The 13,326-nt window shown below is 40.5% G+C and overlaps 1 protein-coding gene across 2 annotated transcripts in view; it reads right to left on the bottom strand.

The window, feature by feature from the left end:
• The window catches only part of sesn1 (sestrin 1), a 79,950-nt gene that overhangs the window by 3,244 nt on the left and 63,380 nt on the right, over positions 1–13,326 (bottom strand). Inside the window, exons 1-7 of one of the 2 annotated variants that reach the window (XM_088325745.1) lie at positions 4,325–4,567; positions 3,156–3,221; positions 2,879–3,079; positions 2,612–2,794; positions 2,314–2,541; positions 989–1,246; positions 715–905 (exon numbers count right to left, since the gene is read on the bottom strand). In XM_088325745.1, coding sequence (XP_088181871.1) covers positions 715–905; positions 989–1,246; positions 2,314–2,541; positions 2,612–2,794; positions 2,879–3,079; positions 3,156–3,221; positions 4,325–4,564 — 1,367 coding nt within the window. In that variant the 5' untranslated portion in view covers positions 4,565–4,567. Of the gene's footprint in view, positions 1–714; positions 906–988; positions 1,247–2,313; positions 2,542–2,611; positions 2,795–2,878; positions 3,080–3,155; positions 3,222–4,324; positions 4,568–13,326 lie in introns of those variants that run through there. The other variant, XM_088325744.1, reaches the window with a different exon arrangement.

Below are 13,326 nucleotides of genomic sequence, written 5' to 3'. Positions count from 1 at the left end.
AAAAAAGCACTGAGTAATCTAAATTATCTAAAAAAATATCTAAATTATAGGCTAATTTTAAAATTGTTTTGGAAGAATTGATCATGTATTTAAAGTCACTGAGCAAGTCTAATATTTCCTTATTCCACTTAGTGATCAAATTTCCTGGAAAATAACAATGACCCATGAGCTATTATCAGTTCCGTGGGCTCTATGTTGGTTTTATTCCCTATTTAAGTGTTAAGTAAACAGTTAGTTTTTAATAAAAAATTGATCATTCTCAATCCTTTAGCTATTTACCGCATTTTCTGGACTATAAAATGTGCACCAGGTTATAAGATGCACCCTCAGAATATTCCTTTGAGAGTAATTTAGTCTCGCGTACAAAGCGCACTAGACCATGTGCACATGAAACTGAAACTACAATAAGAGCGAGGGCTGCATTGAAAAAAACCCATCAGAAAATAGAAAACACTTATGAAAATATTAGGAAAAATGGTTTCACAAATAAATGCACTTTTTAAGGCGCACTTTCAAATTGCTGGAAAATCTTTAGTTATTTGGTGCGCCTTATAGTCTGTAAAATATGGCAGGTTCAAATCGAACACAAAAAACATAACACTTTCTTCCTCATTATATGTCCCTCATGCCATAGTCCCTCCCACAGGTCAGTCCTGGTAGTGCAATGGCTAACGCAGCATTAACCTAATAATTTCAGAGTGAGAATCTGCGCACCTGATGCCGAACATGCAGTGTATGTAGTTCCATATGGCCCTGCGCAGCATGCTGGTGTCCACGTCTTTATGCGTGGCCATGGTGTTGTACGTCAGGTTGTACGCCATCTGGAACTTCTCGTCCAACATCTGACCCACATCCGGATACAGACGGTTGACCAAGGAGTAGCCGTGGTCTTCCCAACTGTAATCCTACGAGAAAAACAATAGGTTAGACGTTCTCTTTCGGTGCAAAAAAAATGGATGGACTATTACATCTTAAAACAAGGCAGTACCTGCACCCTGAACGTGGGCACGTGCTCGCCCCTCCTGGAGAAGTCTTTGTAGCCGTAGCTCGGATCTTCGAAATGGCGCGAGATGTCTCGCGAAGGAACCCATTCCTCGTCTTCGGCCGTCACCACCAACATGCTCTCAGTCTTCTCCCGCTCGAAGCGAGTGGCCATCTCCTCCTGGCTGGCCTCTTCGTCGTCGCGGCACTCTTGCAGATGCTTCATGCGCTCCATTAGGACCTCCACCTCGCCGCCGCAGACTTCCTGGATTCAGAAGAAGGTAGAATAAATTGACTCCTAATCAAGAATGTCTTTTTTTATTTTATTTCAAACTGGGTTATTGGTAACATTGAAAACAGGATAACTCAATATTGACTTTGAATCAGATTTTAATTTCAAGAATTAAAATACTGTAAACATGTTTTTTTCCTCAAATTGAATTAAAAACATTGAAACCACCATAAGTTCTAGGTATTTTTAAGAGATAAGCATGATTAGGATATTTATGACTACTATTTTACATATTAGTAAAATAATGATGCAGTCAGTTCTCAGTATTGGTGACTACTCAAAGGATATCGGATAAAAGGTTTAGGTCTGAGAGACAAAATTTCATAACATACCTCAAATACAATTTTACATAAGCACATTCAAGGTATAAGTTGGGCTGCAACAAATAATTTTGGTATTGTTCTATTTTGTTCAGTAAGAGATGAATTGTTAAAATAACACCTAAAACTGAACGTTTATTCAGAAAAATCATTATAATTCATTTTTTCTTCATAAATAAAAAATAACGAGACCCCAAAAAGGCTTGTCTGTTAAAACTGGGTTTTCACACTGATTATTTATATTTAATAACATCTGCATGCGTGCCCTGACTCCTAATATAGATTTGTGAAAAATATGTATTTTTTTTGTAACACAATTTATATTGAACAAAGGGATAACTGCTTTCCAGTCTGGGAGAACAGTAAAAATCTAAAAATATATTTACTTTTGAGAAGCTGAAATTCTGATCATTTCTAATTTTGAAAGGTATCCAAGTGACTTATTGAATTAAAAAATTGAAACTTTTAATTCTAGATTGGAAGAAAAAATACAAAAGTCGTTCTCAGCTTCAAAAAAGTTGGCGAGACCCTGGTAAAGAATGTGTTTAGTTAAATGTACGTACATACATATAAAAACCCCTCATACGAGGCTGATGTTTTCCTGGTTTACATGAGCCTACTTCTAACAATTACAACCTGCCATTAACATAACAGCTAAACAACAGCAAGCCCAACTCAACCAATCACAAGAAAGATGAAAAAGAAGACCACCGTTCTCACCTGACTGCCGAACGGGCTGTCGTGATGGTTGTTTCCGTTGGCGATGTCGCAAACGCAATAATGTCCAAGTGAAGGCGGGCGGAAAGTGTGCCCGCCATCGCAATGGATCTCCGGCATGATGCCGCAACCGAAAGTGAACGAGGCCAGAGAGTGGTAATGCGTGAGCAGCACCACGGCGTGAATGAGCTCCGCCAGGGACCAGCTGTGCTCCTCCGCCTTCAGGAGACCCTTTGAAAACGAGGACTTTTTGGGTCAGCGCACAGTCTCGTCACACCGTGCTTCAAAGCCGGTTCCTCACCTCGATGTGTCCCTTGGTGAGCAGCCACGGTCGGTGGGCCAGGATCTTGTTGAGCTCGCCCAGTTGTTGCAGCTTTCGCGGGGCCCCGTCCAGACCGTTGAGCCACTTGGGGTCACCGCCCACCTGGAGAAAGTCGTTGACGTGCAGATTGACCAGATAGGAGCACTGGTGGCGAGCCGCCGCCTGGACAGAACACAACACCAGCGCGGTGAGACACACATCCAGGTAATCAAAATCCACTCCCGTTGCATTTCATTTCGGTAGTACCATGATGCCGATGTAGTGTCGGTAGTGCAGAGACAGCGGCCCGTCCATCTGCAGCAAATAGTGCTGCGTGCGCAGGAAGCTCTCCAGGTACTGCGGGTGGAAGCCCATGACCAGCGAGATATTATCCAAGCGACCGAGGGCGGCGAACGCATCCTCAAATATCGACTGTGTCCTGGTGTCCACTTTACTGACTTGAAGAATCTAGGACAGAAATATGTGGTATGGTTAAAGAAATATATTAGAGGGATATTATTCAAAGATTGTCAGCTTCCCTTACCTCTTTTTCAGGGATAAATCTGCTCGGCCCGTTCCCCAGGGGTCTTGGGATTCGCACTCCCAGATCCTGAAAAGGTTAAAAAAAAAAAAGGGGGGGGGATTGATATTTTAGTTTTTCTAACAAACATGGCTTGACTCGGCTAATCACTTATCCATAGTTGTCAACTTAAAAATGTTCGCTAAATATTATACATTTTTGATCATTACACTTTACAACCAATTTTGTACAGGGGGAAAAAACTTATTTTGTTAGACCACCTCATTTTTTCCCTTTTTGGCTCTAGCAACACTAAATGTACTGTAAGTGGGGAAATAACTAAAAGATGAATAAAATAAAAACGTTTTTCCACAAACTTTTTTTCTTCAATTCTACACAGTCTGTCCTGCTGTGAGTTAATAGAGAGTAATTATCACTTAATAAGGGGACTTGCAATTAATAAGGGGAGCATTTGGCTGAGGTTGATAGGTATATCCTAATCACTTATTACTTCGTCCGCGCGACACAATTAACATTTTGAAGCAATTATATATAAATAAATAAAAACACAGCAACACAACATCACCCTATTACCAAAAGAAAACAAGAACCAAATGTAGACAAAAAAAGGACCAAGCGCACTTTTGAGTATAACGTTTATGGACAGAATCCACGACACAACATATCTATGATTATGCGCACGTCGAACTTTTAAGCGCGTTGAAGAATAACATATCGGTGTTGAAAAAAAACCCGTTAACTTGCTCATAATTTATGCAAAAAAAAAAGATGCAAACGAACTCAATTGTCCCTCACTTCATGCCTGGACATGTCGACTCAATAGAGATGAATGAGTCGTCCAGCAAATGATTGAACCCCCTAGAGACAAGGTAGTAAAACTGAATCCCTCGTGATAAGGCTTCGTAAAAGTGCTAACAAAAATGTAAAGTTGCACGGAGGTCGGGTAGGCTCTTTAAAATCCAATCGAGTCGCCCCCCTCCTCCTAAACTTGACAGACAAACAAGTCCGGACAAAAGACTGCACTGCAGCTCATTTAGACGAATGGGAAAAACAGTCGCTCGAGCCCCTAAACCCACTGACATCTTTTGAAAACAACAAAAGACGCTTGCATTGAACATTTTTTCCAAAATCTGCACATGCAATAATAAAAAAAGCGGGTTTTTTTTCTTTACCTTTTTCCCGAGACGTTCACAATGGGCGCATATTTTGAACAAGTGTGTAACGGGGAAAGCGCGATTCTCCGAAGGTGTCACGGCGTGCCTCATGTCTCGATCTTCCCCCGCGATCAGCAGCTTTTTTCGGGCCGGGCACGAACGTTCTTTGTTCGGCGTCCGTCCGTCAGCTGTTGTGGGCCCGACAAGCAGCCAAGTCACTCCGGCTGCCCCATTTGCTTCGCCTCCTCTCGCATACATTCGGTAAATAAGTCGAAGCGCGTTGGAGAGACGAGGGAGTCAGCCAATCAAGAAGCGGAAACGCGCGAGGATGGACCAATGGTGAGGAGGGAAGGGCGGGATGGGGCGGAGCTAAGAGCGAGAAAAGGGGAAGGAGGGGTGGCCGAAACGTGAGCGGAAAAGACAATCCCCCTTTTTGCTTTAAGAAAACATCCCCACTTGTATCTCTGCTTCTTTTGTTTGCTCCTGATTGGATTGTCAGTCCTTTCAGTACGCCAAGTTAGTCTATTTATTAGTGGTGATATAATGCAGACGGATCGATACCTCACATCAATGGTGAAGATAAATCAATCAGTGGATTATTTGTTCCTGTCATGCACAAAGGCAGCAGGAAAAACAAACCACATGACTGAACTTGATTTCGTTATTTTTGTTCAACTTATTAGTACTCTTACATCATTCTGTAATGCAGTGTTTGAGAGCACAGCTGCACAGAGAAAAACCTTTTAAGAGTCATCAACACATCCCAGAATCATGGGTTGCTCTCTGCCCGGTCTGGAGGACATTGCCGACAACATTATTAAGTAATTGCCTGACGTTTCCATCTAATGCGAAGAGCCTGTGCAAGCCATTTTTTACCATTTTTGTAGGCTTACAGGACATTTAGTTCTGTGGCTATATAGGCATAGGACATATCCAAAGAAAGCTTGAACCCTCAACTTTCATCAAGTACTTGTTTCCAAGAAAACGGCTTTTTGTGAATGGGCCTATTTTAAGCAGAACTTTCAATTCTGTATTTTCTTATTGCATTTGTGGTACCTCCAATATCAATAGTCAAGTCAAGTCAACTTTATTTTGTATAGCCCTTCATCACAAAATGTCTCAAAGGACTCCACAGGTTACAATTACACCATCCCTTGATCTCAAATCATCTAAACAATGTTTTCTATAAACACAAGGGCACTTTGCCTGCAAAATAAAATTTTAGTGCAAGAACTTAAACATGAAAGATCCATCAAGTTGTCAAGAACTTTTCAGTGCCCAACGTACCCGGTGACGTGATCATATGATTTCTGTTACTATAGTGATCACGATCCTGTGGACGTGCACAAAACGTCATCCCTCTCTGCCGCAGTGCTGAATATGGGACGCCCTCATCGTAATAGAAAAACAAAAGATAGAGCCGTTAACTGTCTCTACTTATCCATATCTTCGGTACTCCGACCACACTGCTTCACTAAGCCTAAACTTGCCATACGGAGGCACCTACACAGTTCAATCGCTGAACACAGGAAGCAAGACTGGCAAGTGGGGGCTTCCTTGATGTGTGGACAAAGATCTGATCCATTCCTGCCATCTAATGGTTATCTATCATACTAAAGTAATTCCCAAAGGCTTGATATTGACTGATGAGCAGCGCTGAACCCTTCATAATAGTTGACCAAACAACAACAACAAGTATTTTTTAACACTCAAGGACATTTCTTCTGATAACATATTTAAACAATATGGCACTGAATGAGTTCAAAATCTCCATTACTGCAGAAAATACAACATGCAGAGAGAGAATATAAAGAATGGGCTGGTAGGAGAAGGAATAAAGGAATTGTCCCTGGAATATTACTGGACTCAGATCATAGGCCTTAATGAAGGATTCTTTAGCAATGTTTGAAGCAAACGAACGGTCTTCTTAACAGAATTTGAGGAGTGGAATGGAGACGAGAATCTGAGGTCATAAGGAGCAGTAAGGCATTGAATTGATGATGCCAATCGCTTTTAAACATGAAGTAGAAGGAGAAGATTAAAGACTCCTCTCACCCCGGCCACCACCTCTTTGACTTACTGCCCTCTGGCAGTCGCTGCAGATCCCTCAAAACAAAACACCTGTCAAGCTCAGCCAAATGCTCCCCTTATTAAGCGATAACAGACACAACTTGGCACCTATTTACTCACATCAAAACACACTATTTAGACTCCCACGACAATATTAGCAATCTAAGATGAAATTGTCGTCTGCTACAAGTGAACAAGATGATCCGGATTAGAACTGAAATGGGCAAAACAAGATTATTTTAACAACAAAAAAAGATAGAAATGAAAAGAAATCTCGTACAAATATCTTGATACGGCGTACACAATCAATGATAAAAAAAAAATATACATATATATATATATATATATATATATATATGAAATACTGGGAAAACATATCTGTTGACTGGTATGAAACAAGGACAAACAGCCTCAGAGACTGTTTCTTCCCTAGGGCCGTGACCACCCTAAACAAGCAAACATGACTGAAAAACTATAAATGTATCTTGTATAGAATGCGTATTCATACTTTATTTATCGACTCTTATTTTGGAAATATGTTGCTGCTATTACAGATGTCTCAGACTCAAATAACTTAGGTTCGCCAGAGCTAGGGTGAGCCAAATCAGGTTTTCCACAAGAAAAGCTCAGATAAAAAAAAGAAAATTCCACTGTTCTTAAGTCTCAATTTTTTTTATTAAAGATTTAGAAAAAAAAAATTATATAAAACATTATAAATAAATGTGGTACTTCATCTTATTGTATATGCACTCCAGGATGGCAGTTTTTAATTTCTATGTGCATTATACATATGTCAATGCTAAATCCATTTCCGATTTATATGAAAATCAAATCACTCAGTAATAAATGAATCGGTAACCTATGTTGGCTGCACTTACAATGAACTTTCATATTAAGGGGGGGCCTCAAACTATAAACTAGAGGACTTCGACTTTGAGACCCCCTTTGCTATGTCATTGTGTTATTGTTCTAAAGCACTTGCAACTTAGGCTAGTCTCCAAGCGTTAACTTATAATTATTTGCAATATATTTACCATAACATTCTGTTCAAGGGCAGCACGGTGGCGCAGTGGTTAGCGCTTGTGCGGCACAGTTCATGTCATGGGAACCTGTCGTGGGTTCAAATCCAGCTCCAGACTTCCTGTGCGGAGTTTGTATGTTCTCCCCGTGCTTGCGTGGGTTTCCTCCGGGCACTCCGGTTTCCTCCCACATTCCAAAAACATGCATTTCAGGTGAATTGGCCGGTCCAAATTGTCCCTAGGTGTGAATGAGCGAGTGAGTTGTCTGTCCCCGTGTGCCCTGCGATTGGCTGGCAACCAGTTCAGGGTGTCCCCTGCCCACTGCCCGATGATTGCTGGGATGGGCTCCAGCCCCCCCCCGCGACCCTAATGAGGATAAGCGGTACGGCTAATGAGATGAGATGAGAACATTCTGTTCATCCTTATTTTTAATTCTTTTTTTACATGTTCATCCTAGAAAGCCACATCTAGAGAATAATAGTTAGAATATTAAGATTTACTCAATATTCTCCAGGCAGTGCTTGTAGACTGGTTGAAATTATCAGCCCATCGGAAATATAGCATAATAACATTAGCGGCAACATAGTGCAAAAATAAGAATGCAGAAGTTCTGTTTATCTTGATCAATTATCAACATTTTATGACCTGAACCTTAAATCATTTGTCAGCTTTCCCTCTTTGATCAAAATACAATAATGGTTACTTGAGCCTGCTGAAGGACTCCCTTCAGAGCCAAGGAACGAGTAAGGAGAGGGAAGTGGTGATAAGGAGGACGGCTGTTATGGCTTGGTTTATCCCAGCCTGACAACAACAACATTTATCGCACCGCCAGTAGGTCAGTTATGTCCCGATACGCTAATCGGCAGCGCGCCGGGAATTCAAGACGAGCCCAGCCTTTTTAATATCGCCTCTGTCATGACATCATTCTGTAAAACGTCAATACTAATCCGACATGTTTTCTGCTCTTTAACAAAAAAAAAACTCCCGCAGTGCTAAATTTGGACTAACAAGCAGGGCCAAAATTGAACGCCCCCCCCTCCTGTGGACTTTGATCAAGAGCCTCCCCAGCCAGTTTTGCAGCCAACCGCCTGCCCGGCTCCATCGCACAGTATTCAGCAGGTTCATTGTTAGAGAGTCCAGCCAGGCTCCCTCAGCCCACCCTTCTCCCACCTCGGGACCCCCGCCCCTGTTGGGGCAGAGGTAAACATGTTCCCAGGGGTTGGAGTCAGCACTCCCGCAGCTCAGCAAAAGCGGCACGAGAGAGGCCGGTCAGCGTTACGATACGCCGGACACACATAAAAGCCGGCGCTATTGTCACTGTGCACGCACTGATGGTGACGCGGGGTGAGACTTGTTGTTTTAGTGCTTTTGAGCCGGTAGACTTCTTCCCACCGAGCACGAGATGACCCTTCCAGGTCGTAGGCCCCTGGCCGGCCGACACTCTCGCTACATGCAAAGCAGATTTTGTAAACAAGCCAAACAATACAGCAAAACCTGGTCGTAAATGTGTCTGTTTGTGTGTTAAGGGCAGGAGTTGGCTCTTTAGAGCGCACCGTTGTTTGCCTCGAGTGCATGAATATCGTGGGGGGTAAGGAGAAGCGTGAGGACATGACACTTGAGCACATTTAGAACCACCTGTGATCTCATGGTGAAATATTTGAAACATTTTCACTCCTGAGTGTCAGCTTGGGCTGTAGCGATTAGTCGACTGACAAAAATCCATACCAGAAATAGTCGACACTGAATTCCAGTGTCGACTATTGTCACCAGGTGAGGGTAAGGCGTCTACATGAATATAATCTATGCTGAGAGTTGCTCTTGGGCAATGGCATCCCTGTCTCGAGCGGTAACGTACAGAAACGACAGCAGCAACATCAAGTACGCGTCCAAAACTTCTAAAGTTTGGGAGCATTTTAGCTTGGATACAATGAACAAAAAGACTAAGTGTATATCATGACTCTACCTGATTGACGCAAAGACATTCAGACAATTGAACAAAATGGAGTCTGACTAGCCTGGGTAAGATTCAAGTAACATTCAATCGAATACAGTTTTGATGACAGGCATTATACATTTTATACAATTTGCTGTAAAAGAGCTTGAGTGAAATTCCAGATTGCTTGACAAATGTACAATTAAATGCATGTAGTCCAGAGAACAAACGTCAGTTTTTAAAACGTTAAATACAAAATCATCAACGTTTGATTTCAAACTGTTAAAAATCGTTAAGTACTGAATGTACTTCACAAATGAACATAATATATCTTTTATTTAATGTTCTAGGGTTACAGTGATAAAAAAATGTTTACTTGATTTTAACTGATTTGCCGGTCTAAGTCGTTTATTCGTCTTGGGATCAAGAGGTCGCAGGTTCGATTCCCGGCTCCTCCGTGTTATATGTCGACGTTTCCTTGGGCAAGACACAGAATCCCTAATGCCCCCAATAAGCAGGTAGGTGCCTTGCATGGCTGACTCCCTATTGGTGTGTGAGTGTGTGTGTGAATGGGTACGTGTTAAGCACATTGTAAAGCGCTTTGGGAGGTCTTCTTTGACTTGAAAAGCGCTATATAAATGCAGACCATTTACCATTTATTCATGGATTTAGGTCTCTTCTGACCGAGAACTGTGCCTGATTGGTTTTAGTTTAGTTTTTTCTTTATTTTTGTAAGAATCCACAGTATGTTCAATAAAATATGTATTTTTCATTGTACTCATTTTTCTTGTGTTTATTATAATTTGCCACATAATTGGATCAACTTAAGGCTACATTTATGAAAAAAATAGTCATTGAAATGTTTGACTTATCGTTTTGACTGTTGAAATAGTACTAGTAGTTGCAGCCCTAATGTCAGCAAAAAGAGTTTAATCATGTATACAACGTATTCATTTTATTTTGCTTTCATTTAGATTTTACTTTGAATTTTCATTATAAATTTGAATTTTGTTTCTCAAATGTCACCAAGATTGCATTTTGAAGGAACATATTACATTTGTGTGGCAGTTGTGCTTGTAAATTGTCGCATATGTTGCAGTTGCGTTTGATGCGATGCAGTTTTTTTAAGTACCTTTGTCAGGGCGTTTTTTTAAATATGAAAGACAACAGCTTTAAACACAAATGCAACATATTCCGACAACCCTTGAACTCTGACCAGCTCGAAGAGGCCACATTGTTTATTGTAAGATATAAAAAAACGACACTTTGCACATGATAGTAGTTTAAATATAAAACAATAAAGTAGTGAGTTACAAAGTTCTTGGACCTTCCGAAGCAAACATGTTGTGTCATAAACAGAGCTAGGACCTCATGTGTGTTTATGCATGAGCAATTAAATATTTTACAGGTTGAAAAATGATCTCTACATGAAAGAGGCCACACAAATATGGTCAATTACAGTAATTCTCAACTTTTTTTGTTATTTATATAGCTTTGACTTTTCTACTAGGCATATAATATTTAAAAACGGTTGAAATTTTGATCTTAAACAAGAATCAATGTGCTTTAAGTTTACAATATAGGTTTTCTGATTTTGGAGAAATATATTATAAATGGACATGTATAATGACACAGTCAACAACCAGAGGTCATAAACTTATAACGAAAAGAGGCTTTTGTCCAAAAGAAGAAAAGTTTCACAGTACGCTGTGTCTTGAACTGAACTGTTCAAACAAGAGAATCCAAAGTTCAAACACTAAACCTGCTTAGACTCATGACGTGAAAAATTTAAACTGATGCCGGCTTATGGTTTTGATGGATGGTCATAACTGGAAAACGCTAAATAGAGGGTTGTTACACCTTTTTTATTGCCAGATTCAAGCACTTTTTAAGGACTTTTAAAGCCAATATTCCAATGTCTCCAGTATGATTAAAATATTAAAAAAATCTGGTTCGAATGATGTATTTTGCAGAATATATCTGCTATGTGTTTTTCAATTTTGTGTGTGCATTTCTCAGAATGTAGGATTCTTCGATTTTGAGTAAATCGTAAATATATTCTTTTTTGAGAAATCTTTCCCTGTATGTGGAGGGTTAAAATTTTCAGTTTTTAGTTGCAGGAAGCTCTCACTTAAAATGTACCACTGGGAGACACAACCTTGTTTTTTTATTGTTTTCGCACTAATATTAGTTTTATCGTGCCCTGTTTATGTGAAGCATGCACCTGTCCTCTTAAACGCTTACGTATAGGGGGCGACGATGCTTCCTAGGACACTGCTGTACAAACTAATGCCAGCTGCAGTTAATCATGAGAAGAAATTATGTGGCAAACCAAAGTCAGCAGAGAACAGCGTCTGTCATTTTTAAGCACACTTGTTGAAAGACATGAAAACAGTTTTAAGCAATTACAAGCATTTCACTCAAAATTCAAATACTTCAAATTTTTTTAAACGCAACATTAAAATTCAAGCGTTTTCCAACTTTTCAAGCAGCTGTATGAACCCTCTAAATATTAAATAAAGAATCAAGAGCCGTTTAAGGCAATTATAGTTGGGCCTCTGCCAACAATGCACAATGCTAAGTAGCCAATAAAAATGAAGTAATAGGACAAAGAACACACTCATATACACACACGAATGACAGGATGCAGCTTGTTGTTGTTGCAGGGGATGAACTGTAAAATGTCATTTGTCACAAGCTACGCCGTCCCACTAATGAAACACGGCACAAATAGAAAGTAACGTCTTCCTGTTTTGTTCCACTAAAAAGGTACTTGCACCGTTTTTCATATAAAATTGTATCAAGTATTACTTTCACATTTTTGTGACATAGACTCACTCCCTAATAAGGTGTGAAAATGTACTTTTTATTGCTGACAGATGTATTTGGTCATCGAACCGAGACGATAAACAAGGGAGGACTGGAGGAACGAGAAAAACAAAAGAAGACCCAGAGCCAAACTCCAAAACTCTGCACGTGTCTCGCCTATTCTTTTCTCCAACAGTAAGAACTATGCAACATGTTTTTCTCCTTCCCTTTTTACTGGGATGTTCAACAAGTGGCAGAAGTCCACCAGACCAGTTCAAACCTGACCTATGGGCGCAGGGAGTGAGGAGAAGGCAGAAAAACTCTCGAAACCCGACCGGCCTAGCAACAGGCGTCTACCAATGGCAGGACACAACAACAGTGAGAGGAGCCAATCTTCTCTTTGCTCACTCTCCCTCTCTCTCTCTCCCTTTAACACTGTTGTTTTTCTAAAGGAAGAAAAAAAGTTCAGCGGAGGTATGAAGTTCACTGCGCAGCCTAATCGGGTTTGTGTTTCATAGAAAGTCATACAGTTTAGCGGGGGATTTGTCCAAAGGGGCTACAGAAATGTTCTTACAGTCTACTTTTTGAAGAAAAAACAGGACTGTGGAGACACGCAAACAACAGGCCTAAATATGTTTTTATGAGCTAAAGCTTTGACCAAAAAAAAGCGCACGATCAGAGTTCTGTCCTTGCAGCGAAGCATGAAAGTTTTAACCCCTTAAGAGTCACCATGAGCGGGCCTATACATGCACTCCCTGCCCCCTCTCCCTGAACCCGAGTAACCTGCACTGCCAAGAGACGCAAGAAAGAGAAGCTTGTCGTTTGGCTTTTAGATTACAGGAAAATATTTAAAAGTAGAACTGTCACAAGGACACAAAGATAGGAGGGAAATATATTTATTTTGAGAAGTTCCACTAGATTTAAACGTGTACAAGTCAACAAAATTAGTCCAAAACGGAACTATGTGGGATTAAGTTGTATGGACAGTATCCTAAACAGTTTCCATTTTACTGATTTTATCTTTAGGGTCTCACCTGCTACATTTTGCTACTAGTCGGCTAGTTTTAAACTTCGCAGTGGATGACTATTAAAAATCGATTGAAATGAGCATCCAAACCACGAGTCGCCAACCTTTTTGAAGCTGAGACTTGCTTTTTTTGTCACTGATAGAACTATTGGTTTATAAAGTT

This window comes from Urocampus carinirostris, chromosome 20 (assembly GCF_059441175.1).
Source record: "Urocampus carinirostris isolate Australia breed hairy pipefish chromosome 20, RoL_Ucar_1.0, whole genome shotgun sequence".
In the NCBI taxonomy this organism is placed as follows: domain Eukaryota; kingdom Metazoa; phylum Chordata; class Actinopteri; order Syngnathiformes; family Syngnathidae; genus Urocampus; species Urocampus carinirostris.
This window is presented reverse-complemented; position numbering and strand designations above follow the sequence as displayed.